The 16,554-nt window shown below is 34.7% G+C and overlaps 1 protein-coding gene and 1 pseudogene across 2 annotated transcripts; both read right to left on the bottom strand.

Moving 5' to 3' along the window:
- Positions 1-636: 636 nt before the first annotated feature.
- On the bottom strand, positions 637-4,247 carry LOC121228864 (glutamate receptor 2.7-like; annotated as a pseudogene).
- Positions 4,248-12,118: 7,871 nt separating this feature from the next.
- LOC121229397 (uncharacterized) lies at positions 12,119-14,893 on the bottom strand. Of its 2 annotated transcripts, none has more exons than XM_041113590.1 (6): positions 14,450-14,893; positions 13,626-14,274; positions 13,379-13,540; positions 12,810-12,958; positions 12,514-12,688; positions 12,119-12,390 (listed from the first exon to the last, which is right to left on the bottom strand). In XM_041113590.1, the coding sequence occupies exons 2-6, from the start codon at positions 14,226-14,228 to the stop codon at positions 12,259-12,261; spliced, it is 1,221 nt and encodes a 406-aa protein (XP_040969524.1). In that variant the 5' UTR covers positions 14,229-14,274; positions 14,450-14,893; the 3' UTR covers positions 12,119-12,258. The 2 variants fall into 2 exon arrangements, with proteins under 2 accessions (XP_040969524.1, XP_040969523.1); XM_041113589.1 differs by having other exon boundaries at positions 13,379-13,552; positions 14,450-14,864.
- Positions 14,894-16,554: the final 1,661 nt, after the last annotated feature.

The following is a 16,554-nucleotide window of genomic DNA, read 5'->3' as shown; positions in this document are numbered from 1 at the left end:
TTTCTTCCTTCCCCTGTTTCGTTCCACATTCTGTTTCTTTTCATTCTAATTCTTTCTTTTTATTTCCTCATATATGTGTATTACAAGTGTATGTATACTATTGGTACACATATAAATTATTTTTACCATACACTTGTCTTATATTTAATTTATTTATCAAATAATATCAATTAAATAATAATAAATACATTAATTATTTACTTAAATAATAAGTGAATATATACATGTATTACAAATGTATATATTATATTAATTACACATGTATTTTATTTTTGCCATACACTTGGCACTCCTTTTTGGCTTATTTGCCTTTTTAGTTTCTTTACTTTTCTTTATTCTATAATTAAAATTTCACTCTTCATTTAATTTAATCATTTTATCTAATTATCCTTAATTAAGCTAAATTAACTTAATTAAACTCTAATTAATCACTTATTTTATTTTGTAAATATTTTTAAATAAACATTTACGAATCCACTTTTCCATAAACAGAGATCCGAAATTATACCTTTTTCAGTATCGGTAAATTCGAGTCATTACATCCTTGGTCAATTCTGAGTTTGCAGTGGCATTTCAATCTCAGTTTCTGCTGGTGATGATGTGCCATCGAGATTATCCATGTTAGTGTGACCAGAATCTAAGGTTGAAGGGCTCCTCCATTCATTGATATCTGGTTATAGATCAGGAGCTACCGAAGCTTCCCATTGAACTAAAACCACATCTCCCAGATAAAAGTATTTGGCAACTTGAATTGCCTTGATCCAAACACTCTCATCTACATTGTCCACTCGGTGACGGTAATATTTCTTTAGCAAGCGCATGGAGAAGAATAGAAAACAAAGGGTGGATGTAGCTCCAGATATAAGGTAAAGACCCCAGAAACTGCGGATGCTCAAGCTATCAGTTGTACTGCTGTCGGTTACATCGGCTGAACACTCCAGCGAAGGAGAAAACCATTCCTTTTCCAGTGACAACAGAAATCCATTTTCAGAGAACTGTAAAATGGCTCTTGAAAAATCTTTGGCTATCGGAGAACCTTTCTGAAATACCTGCATACAGAATTCCAGGAAAGAAGAAAACCCTTGAACAAGTTTAATTAATAGCTAAGGTACAACTAGGAGCAAGAAGAAAGGACTATTCTACAATTCTACGAGGGAGGAGTTCGACGTCAATATTCAAAGCATGTATGTGTACGTAGGTGGGCTTCTTCAGAGTTCAGTATATATCTTCCAAGTGCAACACATTTGGAGATTCTAGTTCATTCTTAGTAATTTAAAAAAACAAAAAAACTTTTCCTAGTAATTTCTTGTTGAAACTGGAACATGCCATATTAAGTTATGGTAATAATATTATGTACTCACAAAGCCTAAACCGCCAAATCGGTATGTAGGTGTGGAAGTGGTAAATTGCTTGCAGTAATGACTGAGGAAAACTTTGCCATAAGGTAGTTCAAGAAAGGCAGCAGCAATGCGGTGGCTTTTGAATTCCCCTTCATACTTATATTCACTGCTGACGTTCTCAATATTATAACTTTTAAAATTAAGAACCTTCTCCAAGTATGTCCTTACAAATGAATCTCCATCACACCTAATTTTCAAGTTGGCCCTCTTTAGCAATTCAATATCTGTAACATTTGGTCCCAATCGTTTGACCGTCAGTATTGATGTTAGGCTAGCGGTGTAGCTTGAGTTTAAGACCAGCACAACGAAGAGCCACACTACGACCACCATTCGAATGAGGTTACTATAAACCTTCTCTCCTGCACAAGTCATTGTCAAAAAATAAACATATATGAATGAATGAATAATTGGTTTTTAAGGCTGAATTCCATCCAGAAACAACAGCCTTAATGTAGGGACCATTCATTTATTGGATCTTTGAATTTTATGCCATGTAGCTTTCCCTCAATTCTCACATTAATACTCGTCAAGAGTTCTTGGTATGGCAGTGAAACTTACTGTGAGCAAAGAAAAGGGAGGAGAAAGCGAACCAAATTGCAGTTCCAATCTGATGGTTCCAGGGACCTCTGAACTCAGGGTTGGACTGGTGCTCCAACACCCAAACTATGAACATGGTGTAGATTAAGATGGCGGCAGTGACCAACCACATTTCGATGGTGAAAGGTTTCACGAAAATCCATGCCGAGTCCTCCGACTTTGCTGGAACTATCATGGACAACCCTGACTCTGCATATGGCTGAGTAAATTCCACATGATCTGCTCTATCAGCTAGTATCGTTATGTCACCGATAGCAGCGTCATAAGTCTTCCATTGATTTTGGTACACAAGAAAAAAACAAACAAAAACCTCATAAGAGACAAAATTATAGAAATAAGAAAACAAAAACGAGAATCCTAATCGTTGTGGTTATTCTCATTAATTTTCTTCACCACACAGGTGTCAAGAAGACCGAGTCCAAATTACACATCTTATCTATGAAATTTCAAGTATAATTCAATTATTAAAAGAAAAATGAAGGATAGAAGGTTTGTTTTCATTTGCAGTAGAGATCCTTAATGAGAAGCATGAATTGAAAAATAAAGAGCTATTACCTTGTTGTAGACTTTGTTAACAAGTTCATCATATGTGCCATTGTGGGGATCAAAATGGTAAGGTAGATGATAACCTAGCACCTTAAGAACTTCATAGAAAAGTTTAATGCAGAAACCATCATAGTTCTTTACGCCTGGAAGTTTACCATCGACTACCTTTACAAATTTCTCAAATGAGGTTATTGCTGGAACTCCAATAATCAAAGGCTTTTCATCTGTGGGTATTGCCCATCCTTTTGGAACAAGCTTTGAATCACCAGGCCAATTGACTCAACCACCCAAATCTTGAGATATTTCACCAACATAACCAGTTTCGTTCTTCACTCCAGGATTTCTTGAGAACCCAATCCCTGGCAACCAGAAATCCAACTCTTTGTACCTTTTTCCAACCACGTTTACAATCCTCAGTATAGGATCATACGACAGCTGTTCTTCTTCGAAACATACTTCACCACTTGCACCAGTAAAATTGCTTGAAAGTATCTTTTTCAACAATTTTTTTGGACTCTTTCCATCACTTTTCAGTTTCTCCATAGCTTGCGTGATGATTCCAATGCTATCATAGGCACGTAAGGCGTTAATACCTGGTTGGGAATTATCTTCCTCATGATATTTATTTCTGAAAGTTGTCCGGAAATTGGTATAAAACTTCTTGTATAGACTAGTTTCCTCAGAATAGTAGGTCTTGATTCCTAAAGTACCTTCCATTGACGAAATCACTGAACTGTTAAAAGAGTCGAGGTAACTCGAGATGGTCTCTGTAACTATCCAAACTGAGTCTTTTCCCACAAGTCCACTCTTTTTAGCCTCTTCAAACAAATGTATCGTCATTGAGAAGGATGAGTGAAGAATAAAAAAAACCTGAGATTGTTTCTTCTGTAGCTTCTTCAACAACTCATGGACAGCAACATTCGGATTAGTCACAGAAGAAAATGGAGGAAGAACCAATCGAAATTCAACCTCCGAACCCACATCTTGAAGCGCCTCAGGTAAAAGAGCTAACTTCCCAGATTCACTACCAAAGACATCGTCTTCATAAATAACTATAACCCTTTTCCAGTTGAATAGACCAATGATAGCTGCAATGCATTTCATCTTTTTGGAATCTTCGTTAGCCATTCTTACCAAGAAGGGCCAGCGAGTGGTTGCTAATGGCGGTGTGATGGCCGGTGCTGCAAAAGAAAAAACTGGAACTTGAGCTCGGCTACCAATATCACCGACCACAACTGCTTCTTCCCATGTCTCCAGGCCAATGATCACTTCAACTTCTTGTTCTTTAATCAACTTCCGAGCTGTTATCAATATGATTATTCAGAGTTCAGACCAACACAAAAGGAAGCAGAATTTATTCAGATAAAACAATGACTAACCAACAGTAGCAGCTAGGAGGGGATTTCTTCCAGAGTCTTGAATGTGGAGGGAGAGCTTGTGGTTGTTTGAATCATTGTTATTGAAACTTTGAGCAGCAACATCCAATGCAGTTTTCTCTTCTCTACCAGTACGCGAATTAATATCGATGATTGCGCCAATCTTAATAAGCTTGTTAGCGTTCGTGGTCTCCTCCCCGTTGGATAAAACAAGAAGGCATATGAAGACAAAAAAGAAAAGCCAAAGCTTCAAAACTCTACTGGCAAAAAAGATGCAGCGAGGGCGAGGGTTTTGGGCTTTGGCGTGATAGCAAAATGAATTGTCCATGTTGATAAACAACTCATAAAATATAAACGAAATAATAACTAATGAAGGAAAAAGCTTATTAAAAAGTGTTGTTCCAATAGGGTCGGAAGCGTGTAAATTATTGTACTAAAAAATCACACAAAGTTCAATTCCCAGGGAAGAGAGGTGGATCACAAGGATCTCTTAAATACCAAGTCTTTCCTTAGTCAGAATATTCCTTCTAACGTAAATTAATAGCACAATTAAATACTACTATTATACCCTCAAATATTGAAAGAAAAATAGGACAAAAAGAACATAAGAGTTTTAACGAGGTTCGGTAAATTATACCTACATCCTCGGGCACTAACACCAGATGATAACTTTACTATCTTCAAAGTATTACAAACAAATAGAATTCCTTAAGAATTCTCAAATGGGAGAAGAGAGAAAACTAAGAGAGAAAGATTGGTTGGGATGGTTGAAATGAGAAATGGTTAGGCCTATTTATAGTTGAGGTTCAAGGACTAACTTGCAAATGGCCTAAAAATTAGGGACCAAAATTGCAATTATCCCATTCAACTTTAAACAACTTGCCTATCATTTTTTTTCTTTCGGTGCCACTTGCACCTCTCATTTTTGACTTTTCAACCCATTTTTAATTTGACTTATCAACAATCTCCACCTTGAAATTTGATTAGGATAATCACATCTTCACACACTTCCTTCATCTCCCCAAATTCGATAAAGCTATCTTTTGTAGTGCCTCCAAATGCGCTCTCGAGCGCCATACACCTAAAGGTGCTCAAATTATCAGGATGTTAATCAAGTTCAAACAATGATTAAACTTGATTGTTGTTACCACCTTGGTCATCATATCTGCGGGATTATCTGCTGTCGGAATCTTCTGAAGTAGAATTTTTCCTTTTTCAAAGACTTCCCGCACAAAGTGATATCTTACGTAGATATGCTTGGTTCTTGAATGATAGACTTGATTTTTCGCTAAATGAATAGCACTCTGACTGTCACAATATAGACTAATGTGACTTTGAACAACTCCCAAGTCTTTCAATAATCCATTAAGCCAAATAGCCTCCTTAACAGCTTCTGTAACTGCCATATATTCTGCCTCTGTAGTAGACACAGCTACTGTAGACTGTAAGGTAGACTTCCAACTCACTGGGGCTTTCGCAAGAGTAAACAGATACCCCGTAGTTGAACGACGTTTATCTAAATCACCAGCAAAGTCGGAATCAACATATCCAACTACAAACTGACCCAGTGCTTTATCCTGTTCAAAAATTAAACCAACATCTACGGTTTTTCGAAGATACCGTAGAATCCATTTCACAGCTTGCCAATGTCCTTTTCCAGGATCATGCATATACCTGCTCACAACTCCAACAGCTTGTGAAATTTCAGGCCTCGTACACACCATCGTATACATCAAACTCCCAACTGCATTAGCATATGGGACTTTCGCCATATATTCTCTTTCATCTTCAGTCTTCGGAGATAATTGAGCACTAAGTTTCAAATGAGAAGCAAGTGGGGTACTTACATGTTTTGTGTTTTCATTTACACCAAAACATTGTAATACCTTTTTCAGATATTGCTTCTGATTTAAACAGAGCTTGCCTCTCGGTCTATCTCTACTTATCTCCATGCCGAGAATCTTCTTGGCCTCACCTAGATCTTTCATCTCGAACTCTTGATTCAACTGAGCCTTCAGCTTATCTATCTCATTTTGGCTCTTGGAAGCGATTAACATATCATCAACATACAAGAGTAGATAAATGAAAGATCCGTCATACAGCTTCTGCAAATATACACAATTGTCATATTTGCTTCTTGTGTACTTCTGCCTTCTCATAAAGCTATCAAATCGCTTGTACCACTGCCTCGGGGATTGCTTCAATCCATATAGCGATTTGTTAAGCTTACAAACCCAATTTCTACCACCAGCATCTGTGTATCCTTCTAGCTGAGTCATATAGATCTCCTCTTCTAACTCACCATGCAAGAAAGCCGTCTTAACATCAAGTTGAGCTAGCTCCAAATTCAACTGTGCTACCAAGGCCAACAAAATTCTAATGGAGGAATGCTTCACAACAGGGGAAAATACATCATTGTAGTCAATTCCCTCCTTCTGAGCGTAGCCTTTAGCTACCAATCTTGCCTTGTAGCGAATATCCTTCTTGCTAGGAGATCCATCTTTCTTTGCGAATACCCACTTGCATCCGATTGCCCTTTTACCTTTCGGTAATTGCGCCAATTCCCAAGTATTATTCTTCAGGAGAGACTGCATTTCTTCATCCATGGCGCTTTTCCATTTATCACTTTCTAAGCTTTGCATTGCTTCTTGATAAGTGATAGGAATATCATCAACAACGGGAAGGGCGTAGGCCACCATATCAGTAAATCGAGCAGGTTTACGAATTTCTCTCCGTGGCCTTGCAACTGCAACTGGTTCTGGTGTACTTAGTGGTTCTTGGGTCAAAACCTCTTCAACCTCTAATTCCTCCATTGTGGCTGGAGAATTAGACTTATTAACTGGGCAAATCCCCATCTGCTCAAACTCCACCTGTTTTGGAGTACACTCCACCTGCTGTGGAGTATTGCTCGTCTGAATATCTTTATCTGCTACCTTTTTCAATGTGGCAGATTCATCAAAGGTAACATCTCTGCTACAGATCATTTTCTTTGTGCTTAAGCACCAAAGACGAAATCCCTTCACTCCAGAAGTGATTCCCATAAAGAGAGCTTTCTTTGCCCTCGGATCTAACTTTGACTCCTTCACATGGTAATATGCAGTGGATCCAAACACATGTAAGGAATCATAATCTGTAGCCGGTTTTCCAGACCATACTTCCATAGAAGTTTTTCTTTCTAATGCAGATGATGGCAAACGATTAACAAGATGGCCAGCGTATGTCACAGCCTCAGCCCAAAATTGCTTGCCCAACCCAGCATTGGACAACATACATCGAACTTTCTCCAGCAATGTTCGATTCATACGCTCTGCCAATCCATTCTGCTGTGGTGTATCCCTAACTGTGAAGTGTCGAACAATACCATACTCTTGGCACACATCGAAGAACGGATCACTTTTATATTCCCCTCCATTGTCCGTCCTAAGCCGCTTGATTTTCTTGCCAGTCTGGTTTTCAATCATAGTTTTCCATTTAAGAAAAACTCTAAGCACTTCATCCTTAGTTCTTATGGTATACACCCAAACTCTTCTGGAAAAGTCATTAACAAAAGTAACAAAGTAGTGTTTTCCTCCCAATGAAGGTGTCTTGGAAGGCCCCCACACATCTGAGTGAACATATTCCAAAATACCTTTTGTATTATGGATAGCAGTACCGAATTTCACTCTCTTTTGCATTCCCAGAACACAATGCTCGCAAAATTTTAATTTGCAAGCCTTTGCACCTTTCAACAATCCTTGCTTTGCCAGAATTTGTAAGGATTTTTCGCTGGCATGTCCCAACTTCATATGCCACAACTGTATTGAGTCCAATTCTTTGTTGCCGGAAGCTGCAGCGACTGCTCCAATAACTGTACTACCTTGGTAGTAATACAAGTTATTTTTCCTGATACCCTTCAATATCACAAGTGCGCCAGATGTCACTTTCAAAACCCCATCTCTCATAGTAACAACTGAACCATTGGATTCCAAGGCTCCCAATGAGATGAGATTTTTCTTCAAACTGGGCACGTACCGAACATCAGTCAGAACTCTGGTTGATCCATCTTTATTCTTTAATTGGATTGAACCTATCCCAACAGTTTTGCAGGCATTGTCATTGCCCATATAAACAACTCCTCCATTTAGTTCTACTAAATCAGAGAACCACTCCCGATTAGGGGACATATGATAGGTACAACCCGAATCCAATATCCACTCATCTGAATGGAACGACGATGATGATGCAACCAGTGATAGTTCAGAGTCACTAGTATCATGCTTAGCAACACAAACATCTACAGCAGCTTTTCCCTTATTCTTCAGCTTTGGACAATTTTTCTTCCAGTGGCCTTTCTCATGACAAAAAGCACATTCATCTTTCCCGAGTCTGGACTTTGACTTTGATCTCCCCTTTTGAGTTTTCTTCCGAGTGTATGAACGACCTCGGACTACTAAAGCTTCTGTATCTCTAATTGAGTTTTTCTGTTTGTCCTTCTTTCTCTGTTCATAACTGTATAAGGCCGCACAGACTTCGCTCAGAGATATATCACTCCTGCCATGAAGTAGAGTAGTTTCTAGGAACTCAAACTCCTCAGGAAGTGACCCCAACAGCATCAAAGCCAAATCTTCATCTTTGAATGTCTCATCCATATTCAGCAAATCAGTGACTAACTGATTAAATTTGGTGATGTGATCATTCATTGTGGTACTTGGGACGTATGTGAAGCGAAACAGTCTTTTCTTCAAGTGGAGCTTATTTTAACTGTTTTTCTTCAAAAAAATTTCTTCAAGTGCCACCCACAACTTATTTGCAGAAGTCTTCTTTGAAAAAGCATACCTCTGCTCTCGAGAAAGGCATGATCGAATTGTGCCACATGCCAACCGATTGATCGCCTTCCAATCTTTCTCCTGTACATCATCTGGTTTCTCTTCATCAATGGCAATGTCTAGACCCTGCTGAAAAAGGGCATCTAGAACCTCACTTTGCCACATACCAAAATGACCCGTGCCATCAAAGATCTCCACGGCCAATCTTGCATTTGCAATTGTCGGTCTTGTCCACATGGACGATGTTGAAGCTCCTACACCGACTGTTTTCTCCATAATCTTTCAATATACTTAAGGAAATCTTTTATGATGTGGAAGATTAGTTTAAACTGCAACCACAGAGCATACTACGATTAACCTTCGGCTCTGATACCACTTGTTGTTCCAATAGGGTCGGAAGGGTGTAAATTATTGTACTAAAAAATCACATAAAGTTCAATTCCCAGGGAAGAGAGGTGGATCACAAGGATCTCTTAAATACCAAGTCTTTCCTTAGTCAGAATATTCCTTCTAACGTAATTTAATAGCACAATTAAATACTACTATTATACCCTCAAATATTGAAAGAAAAATAGGACAAAAAGAACATAAGAGTTTTAACGAGGTTCGGTAAATTATACCTACGTCCTCGGGCACTAACACCAGATGATAACTTTACTATCTTCAAAGTATTACAAACAAATAGAATTCCTTAAGAATTCTCAAATGGGAGAAGAGAGAAAACTAAGAGAGAAAGATTGGTTGGGATGGTTGAAATGAGAAATGGTTAGGCCTATTTATAGTTGAGGTTCAGGGACTAACTTGCAAATGGCCTAAAAATTAGGGACCAAAATTGCAATTATCCCATTCAACTTTAAACAACTTGCCTATCATTTTTTTTTCTTTCGGTGCCACTTGCACCTCTCATTTTTGACTTTTCAACCCCTTTTTAATTTGACTTATCAACAAAAAGTATATATGATAATATGATATATGTAAGGCCGTCTGAACTATCAAAAGCCTTTAAGCGTAAAAGTTGAATGTTAATATTCAGCCTTTATTGGACTTGGTCTGCCAAGAAAAGACGAGCATATTTCAACTCCATTTAACATATGTAAAGAACGTGACAATTACTACGAAGAAAAATTGTATACATTTCAATTATATTGAGGAAAAGTCAACGTACTTATTTACCTTGAATCACCACCGAATATACTACATCTGCTTGTATGTCTTAATCATTGAAGAAAATTTATAGCCATGTTTTCCCGTCTGGTTGATTAACTCATGCGGATTAAGTTTAAGTCACGTTAATTGTAATATTGTTAGGTTTTATTCTCTTCTTATAAATTATAAAAAAATGACTTTTTTCTTGGAATATATCATATCTTCATCAAGTTCTTTTGGTCCAGTAAAATAAAAACGCTCTCAAACTTAACGTTGACGGATTTGCTTTGAGTAAATTTTTTGATAACACTTATTGCAGTAAGATTAACTAGAAACATATGAAGTGTATGATTAACCCAATAACAAAAGTTTTGTAAGAAGACTGAAGCTAACTACTATAAGATAAAATATCTTTTTTCTAAAAAGATTTGAAATTATTATATGTTCGATGTCCAATATTAAAATAATTTCAAAGGTTTCCTTTGATTTTGTCCGCGTCAACATACAATTTGAAATACCTTAACTCTTTTGAATTAGGTCCGGATCAATAGCAATGATTCAAAGAACACTTATTAATAATAGGTTGAGGGAATTTTAAAAATAACTATTGGGAGTAAAAAAAAACCAAAGTGCTCCTATTTATAGTGTCTCAGTAATAAAAGTTAGGGTGTTTACAGTTCAATTAAAATTGAATTAACCGACCAAATCGATCTAATTCAGTTAATCAGTCGGTGGCCGAATTTAGTTTGGTCGGAACTCGGTTAATGATTTTTTGGAATTTCAGTTATCGAGTGATTCAGTTCGAAACCGGATAATTAACTTAATTAACCAATTAGTTGAAATAAATAATATATATAATATATAATATAGTGTTTTGTTGTTAACTTTCAATACTTACGTGGTGTTTCTAATTTATTATTTGTTGTTTTCATTTTTATTTAAAGTTTTTGAACTATTTAAAAAAATGAACATTAGCAATGTATTTTTTATATGTTTTATACTTATTTTAACTAAAAGAAAAAACATATAAGTTTCAATTAATTCGGCTAACCTACTGAATTAATCGAAATATTTTAGTTCTGTTAATGTATTTAAAAAAAAACTTTAGTGCGATTAACGATTAAAGATTTTTATATTTCAAGTAATTCAGTTAATAGTAATTCAATTCAAGTATTAACCGAACTGGCCGTTTAAACACCCATAATAAAAGTTACAAAAGTGACAATTAAAAAGGGTAATAAATGATATTTTCAGTTATAAAGAAATTATGATTTTTTTATTAATAAAAAATTTTATTGGTAATAGTGAATAGTAAATTGAAGTGTGAATAAGAACTACTATGTTTCTAAAAGAAAAAAAAAACACCCAATATTATAGAAAAATGTTAAAGGGAAACCTTTTAATTGCCTCCATCTCTATGATCCACCAAATTAAGCTCCTTATCATATACCAAGGTTAGTTTCACTTCAAAGTTGATAAAGTAATACCATGTGAAACTCTTTTATGAAACATCTTTAGGAATGCAAAGCATGTATTGTTTATAAATAAGAATTGTTTCAAACATGAGTTTCTCTCTTAGAAGAGTTTGTTTTTAATAATGGCTCTTATAATAAAAATACAATCATTCTAAATAGAATTTTTTTCAAATAACAATTGTTTTGAACATAATTATTCTTAAAACGCAATTATTATAAACAATAGTCATTTCGAGTATTAATTATTCTCAACAGCAAGTATTCTCAAATGATTATTATTTCTAAATTAGAATCCTAATTTGAACTTAGACAATTGTAGTTATGAAATTATTCTTTTAAAACAGAAAAATAAGTGAAATTATGTTGTTACATGTTCCGAGTTAATTTTTTTATTAAAACATTAGAAATATAATTTCTAAAACATGAATTTTTTTAAAAAAAAATTAGTTTACATTATTTTTTCTAAATGTATTTGTATAGCAACACCAGCTATGGCAGAATTTTTATCCGTCAAAGAAGCACTGTTTGTCTATCCGACTTTAACGTGAAAGAGTTCTCATAAATTTATTGATGGAGAGTGACAGTCAAATAGTGCCAAACTCGATTAAAAGCCCATGCAGTGCCCCTTGGTAGTACAGCATCCAATCCTTTTCACTGAACATATGGAGTTAGGTGTGCCAAGATAGGCCAGCGGAGAGTTGATGTTGAATTTTATAAAAATAAATAAGAAAATATACTCTCCCAAGTCATGAAAATGATGCATAGTAATAATAGATAAAGACAATTATATATTTCACTAGATTAATATTAATATTCATAAAACAAAACTAAATCTAGCTGATAGTAAAGACTATATATATTTAATTTTGGGACTACATTCACTAGCTAATTATTAAAAGAGGCCATGACTAATTTACAGCTTTAGGTTAAGATCAATAAAATCGGCTTTTTTTTCTTTACAATCATATGTTCCATCTTTTAGATCAAGTGTCGCTTCCGCTGTAACAGCTGCACCCCTTTTTTCTTCAGTGTTTTCCTTCATTTCCTGGAAGAGAATACAAGAACCAAAGTCATGCAAGTAAATCAAAACAGACTTATCAAACCAGGGAGCATGTAGGGCCAATAAAGAAAATGAAAACAAAAAGAGATTCCCATTTAAGCATCTTACTTGGAAAGTGAACTGCTTGGTGTATTTGGGCAAGTCTTTTTGACAATTTTGGGTTGAGGCCGAAGAAGTTATTGGAGGGCCTAAGGTGAGGGCACTGTCATTGTCATTAGGATTCCCATCTTCATTACCGCATCGTTTCGCTTTCAGCTCCAAAGGGCTACTTGCGATTGAGCCTCTGATAATAGCAACAAAAAAAGAAAACGGAAAATTTATTTAAAAGTTACGAGCGGGCGAGGATGAGCAAGACAGAACAATGTAAATATGCTTTAATGAGGAATTGATGTCAGGTGGCTAACCTGTAAATATTTCCAACATTGAACACACAAACACCATTGTTGGTAGACGAAGATGAAGGATTAAGGCCGGAAATCTGAGAGTAGAAAGGGGGAGGTGGGGGCCAGTTCTCGACAGGGAAATTAGGCCTTGATCGCTTGCCTCCGATTATCTAATTAAAATAAGTAAATTTTGACATTAGGAAAGACTCCACATATTCGCAGTTGCTCTACCTTCCCAATCAGCAAAACGATATCAGATCAAATAGCTTACCTATACAATTTTTAGGCAATACTTCTTTTGAGAAACAAATGTTGGTTTTATTGTCTTTTTTACTTTCTTTTTTAAGGCATCCTTAAAGTGAAACAAAGAGTAGAATCCACGTCGAAATGGGTAATGGAAACAGTTGAAGAGAAGTGAAAAATGCAAGCATTTGGCTAATGGATTAAACATCGGCATTTCAAAGGAAAGAAATATATTGTGTATATTTAATAAAGAATATAGATTTTCTGATTTCCATTGAAAAGAATCAGAAGCATATAATTAATACAAATATAACTAAAAATTGGACGGTAATTAAATTTACACATGCCTTGTGTTCCTCAGCCAGTACTGTAGATATGTAGCTGTGACAAGATTTTTGGGTTGAAGGGGGCTCTACGTGATGATACTGATACACCCCTGCGGATGATGATGAAGATGAAATTCCTGATCCCGGAAAAAGATTCATCTGTTTGAACTTCTTTATGCCAATCTTCAAAAGAAACTAGAAAATAAGCACAAATTTGATTAATAAAAAGAACATGAGTGAACTTGACCTAGTTTCCTAGACTTTTTACCATTGAAGGATGGGCGCAAGTGCCATGGTTCATTTGCAACATAGGAGGAGGAAACATGTTTTGATCAGATCGGTTAGAGACAAGTTTGGGAGTGGGAAATGAAAAACCAGCAGCCATTTTTGGAGGTTCCGGGCCGTTCCTTGTCTCAGAGGAGCCCCACGTTACAGGCAAAAAGACTTTTTCAGGCAAAAATATACCGGATCCGCTAATATAGACACCTTTACTACGACTGTTACCGCACATATTTTGGGCACCAGTTCCGTTAACATGGAGGGTCATGGAAGGAGGAGGAAGAGGTGGTGGAGTCCTAGGACTAGGAATGTTACGAAGATAAGTAGTAGCCCTTCTTGGTAAAGAATTTGAGGGAGCTACGCATGAAGAAGGGACCCCACCATTATTTATATTTCCTTTCTCTATACCATCGCTTTTCCCTTCTCGCAATATCTTTTCTAGTTCAGCCACTCCAGGCCCTCTTTTGGGGATTCTTTTGTTCTTCTCCTTCCTTGAACTACAACTTCCATACTCGCCATGAACGCCCAGCACTTCACTCGCATTGGCAACCCATCCCACACCAACGTTGTTGCTTGTATTGTTGCTACACATTGGTTTTTTTTGTTGTTGCTGTTGTTCTTTTTTGCTTTCGGGTTCTCTGTGTGATAAGGAATTAAAAGGCCGTCAAATCTTTGCATTTAAATAAACAAACTAGAATCAAATGAAACTGGAAAAGAAATCCGCATCTCAAGATCATAAATCTAAAATAAGAAACAAAAATCATTCAGAAAAAATCTAAAAGAAGAAACAAAAAATCATTCAAAAAAATTTACCAGGATATAAGAAAACCAAATCTCAAAGGATGTGAAGTTGAAAAAGGCTGCCTACGCGTAATTAAGAAGTGGCATTAAGGAAATCCGCCCTTGTTTTGAGCAAATAATGTAGCCTTGAAGCTAGAAAGAGATGGAAACACACACACTCACTGTTTTAGAGAAAAAAGAAAGCGTAAGAATCTGAGAAAAATGTTTCCTTTGTGGATCGAGAATTAGAAATAAAAAGTAAAACCTAGCAATCATCGAAATCTTTTATTTTTTATATTAATTTTAGTCTTTCCTGTAGGTATATATGAAAACGAAACTGTCCAAGGGATTTGCTGCTTTGTTGCTTTGCTGGTGTTTTAGTTCATGATGAAGGTCCACAGGTTATGTGCCTCAACACCTCTGCAAATCTTTGCCATTTTTATAAGGCAGAGCAGTTGTTGGGAGTACTTTTTAAATGCCACTGCCAAATATTTGCATGGTATTTAAGGAGTTTGTTTTGGGCCCCATTATGCGAACGCTAATTTCTGGACCCAACCTTTTGCTCAAGTGTTGAAACCCTTAAAAATGGCATAAAAACCTTTTTGCCCCTCCAACTTCACGAAAAAAATTATTTTAATCATTAATTTAATTTTTCTTTCTTTTAGCTCTTGAACTTGCATTTTTTATCAAATCACCTCAAAATAATGGAATACATATGTGGCATACATATGAATTGTCATGTGGATGACACATCACCATTTAATTATCTTTTAAATTTTAAAAACATTTATATATAATTTTTTAATAATTTTAGTGTTTTTGAACTTTTAAAGAATAGTTTTTATACCTTTTTTAAATTTTTAAATTTTTAAAAATTAATTAAGTGTTGAAGTGTCATTCACATGTATGAAAAGTCAACAAAGTTAAAAAATGTTAATTTTTTAATTTATTTTGAGGTGATTTGACAAAAAATACAAGTTTAAGGGTTAAAAAATGAAAAATTAAATGAAAGAGTTAAATTTTTATTTTTTATTTATAAATTGAAAGGCCAAAAAAAAATCATTTTGCCTTAAAAAATTAAACCTTATAATATAATATTTCATTTAGTAAATTAAAATTAGTAATAAGAAACAAGAAGGGTTTTAAAAATTTTTATCCGGTTAATCAATAAAAAATAAAATTGATTTTTTAAGATAAAAATGATTACTGATAATGAATTTTTATGATTGTATTTCTCATTAAATAATTTATAAAAATGTTATAAATATTTTATTATTAAAAGGATGTTGATAAATATAAAGATAAATTTAATATAAATCAAGATTTTAACGTTTAATTCAAAGTAAAGTATACGTAATTTTCCCTAAATAAAAATATTTATCCAAATAAAAGAAAGGAGATCCTTTCTCCCGCTTTCCTTTTCCATCCTTTAATCCAATCTAGAAATAAGATTAGATTTAATATCAATCAAAGATTTTAAATTAGTAAATTTCTTTTTTTTTTAACTAATAACTAAATTAGTAATGTGATTGAAAATTGGATCTTACTTTCTAATTTATATTAATTATATGTATCTAAGATGAAATTGTGAAATTTTATGATTTACTAGGAATCGCAAATTTATTGAACATCCATTTATTAAGATTTTATTGCATAAGAAACCTTCTTTAAATAATAATTTCATTAAAGAAGGACTTACAAAATACAAACAACAATTTGAGAAAAGCCTTGCTAATCATGGGAAAGGCATTGGTAAATAAATTGTAGTAATAAATGAAGCAGGAAAAAGGAAATACTTAATGAAAATGTATTTAAGATGTTAAATACCTAATTAATTATGTGAGCTGTGAAGGAAATGATAAAAACGATTTCAATGTAAATTTAATATGCTTCCCTTTGAATTTTTTGCCCTCATCTTGTTTCCCGTTATTTTTTAAAGTAAAATCTAAATAATAAACACAATATATATATTAAAGGTATGTTTTTTTTAGTATGACTATTAATTCTTTAATTGTATAGTATCTAAAAAAATATTAATTAGTTAAAATTTTAAGTTGTAACCATTTAGTCAAATATTCATCCTCTTTAAAAATTATTCGGATTTGAGTTGTATAAATTACTTGCTTATGATGTGAGCG

The sequence above is a fragment of the Gossypium hirsutum genome, chromosome A05 (assembly GCF_007990345.1).
Source record: "Gossypium hirsutum isolate 1008001.06 chromosome A05, Gossypium_hirsutum_v2.1, whole genome shotgun sequence".
Classification (NCBI taxonomy): Eukaryota; Viridiplantae; Streptophyta; class Magnoliopsida; order Malvales; family Malvaceae; genus Gossypium; species Gossypium hirsutum.
The sequence above is the reverse complement of the archived record's forward strand: the minus strand, read 5'-3'. Positions and strand labels throughout refer to the sequence as shown.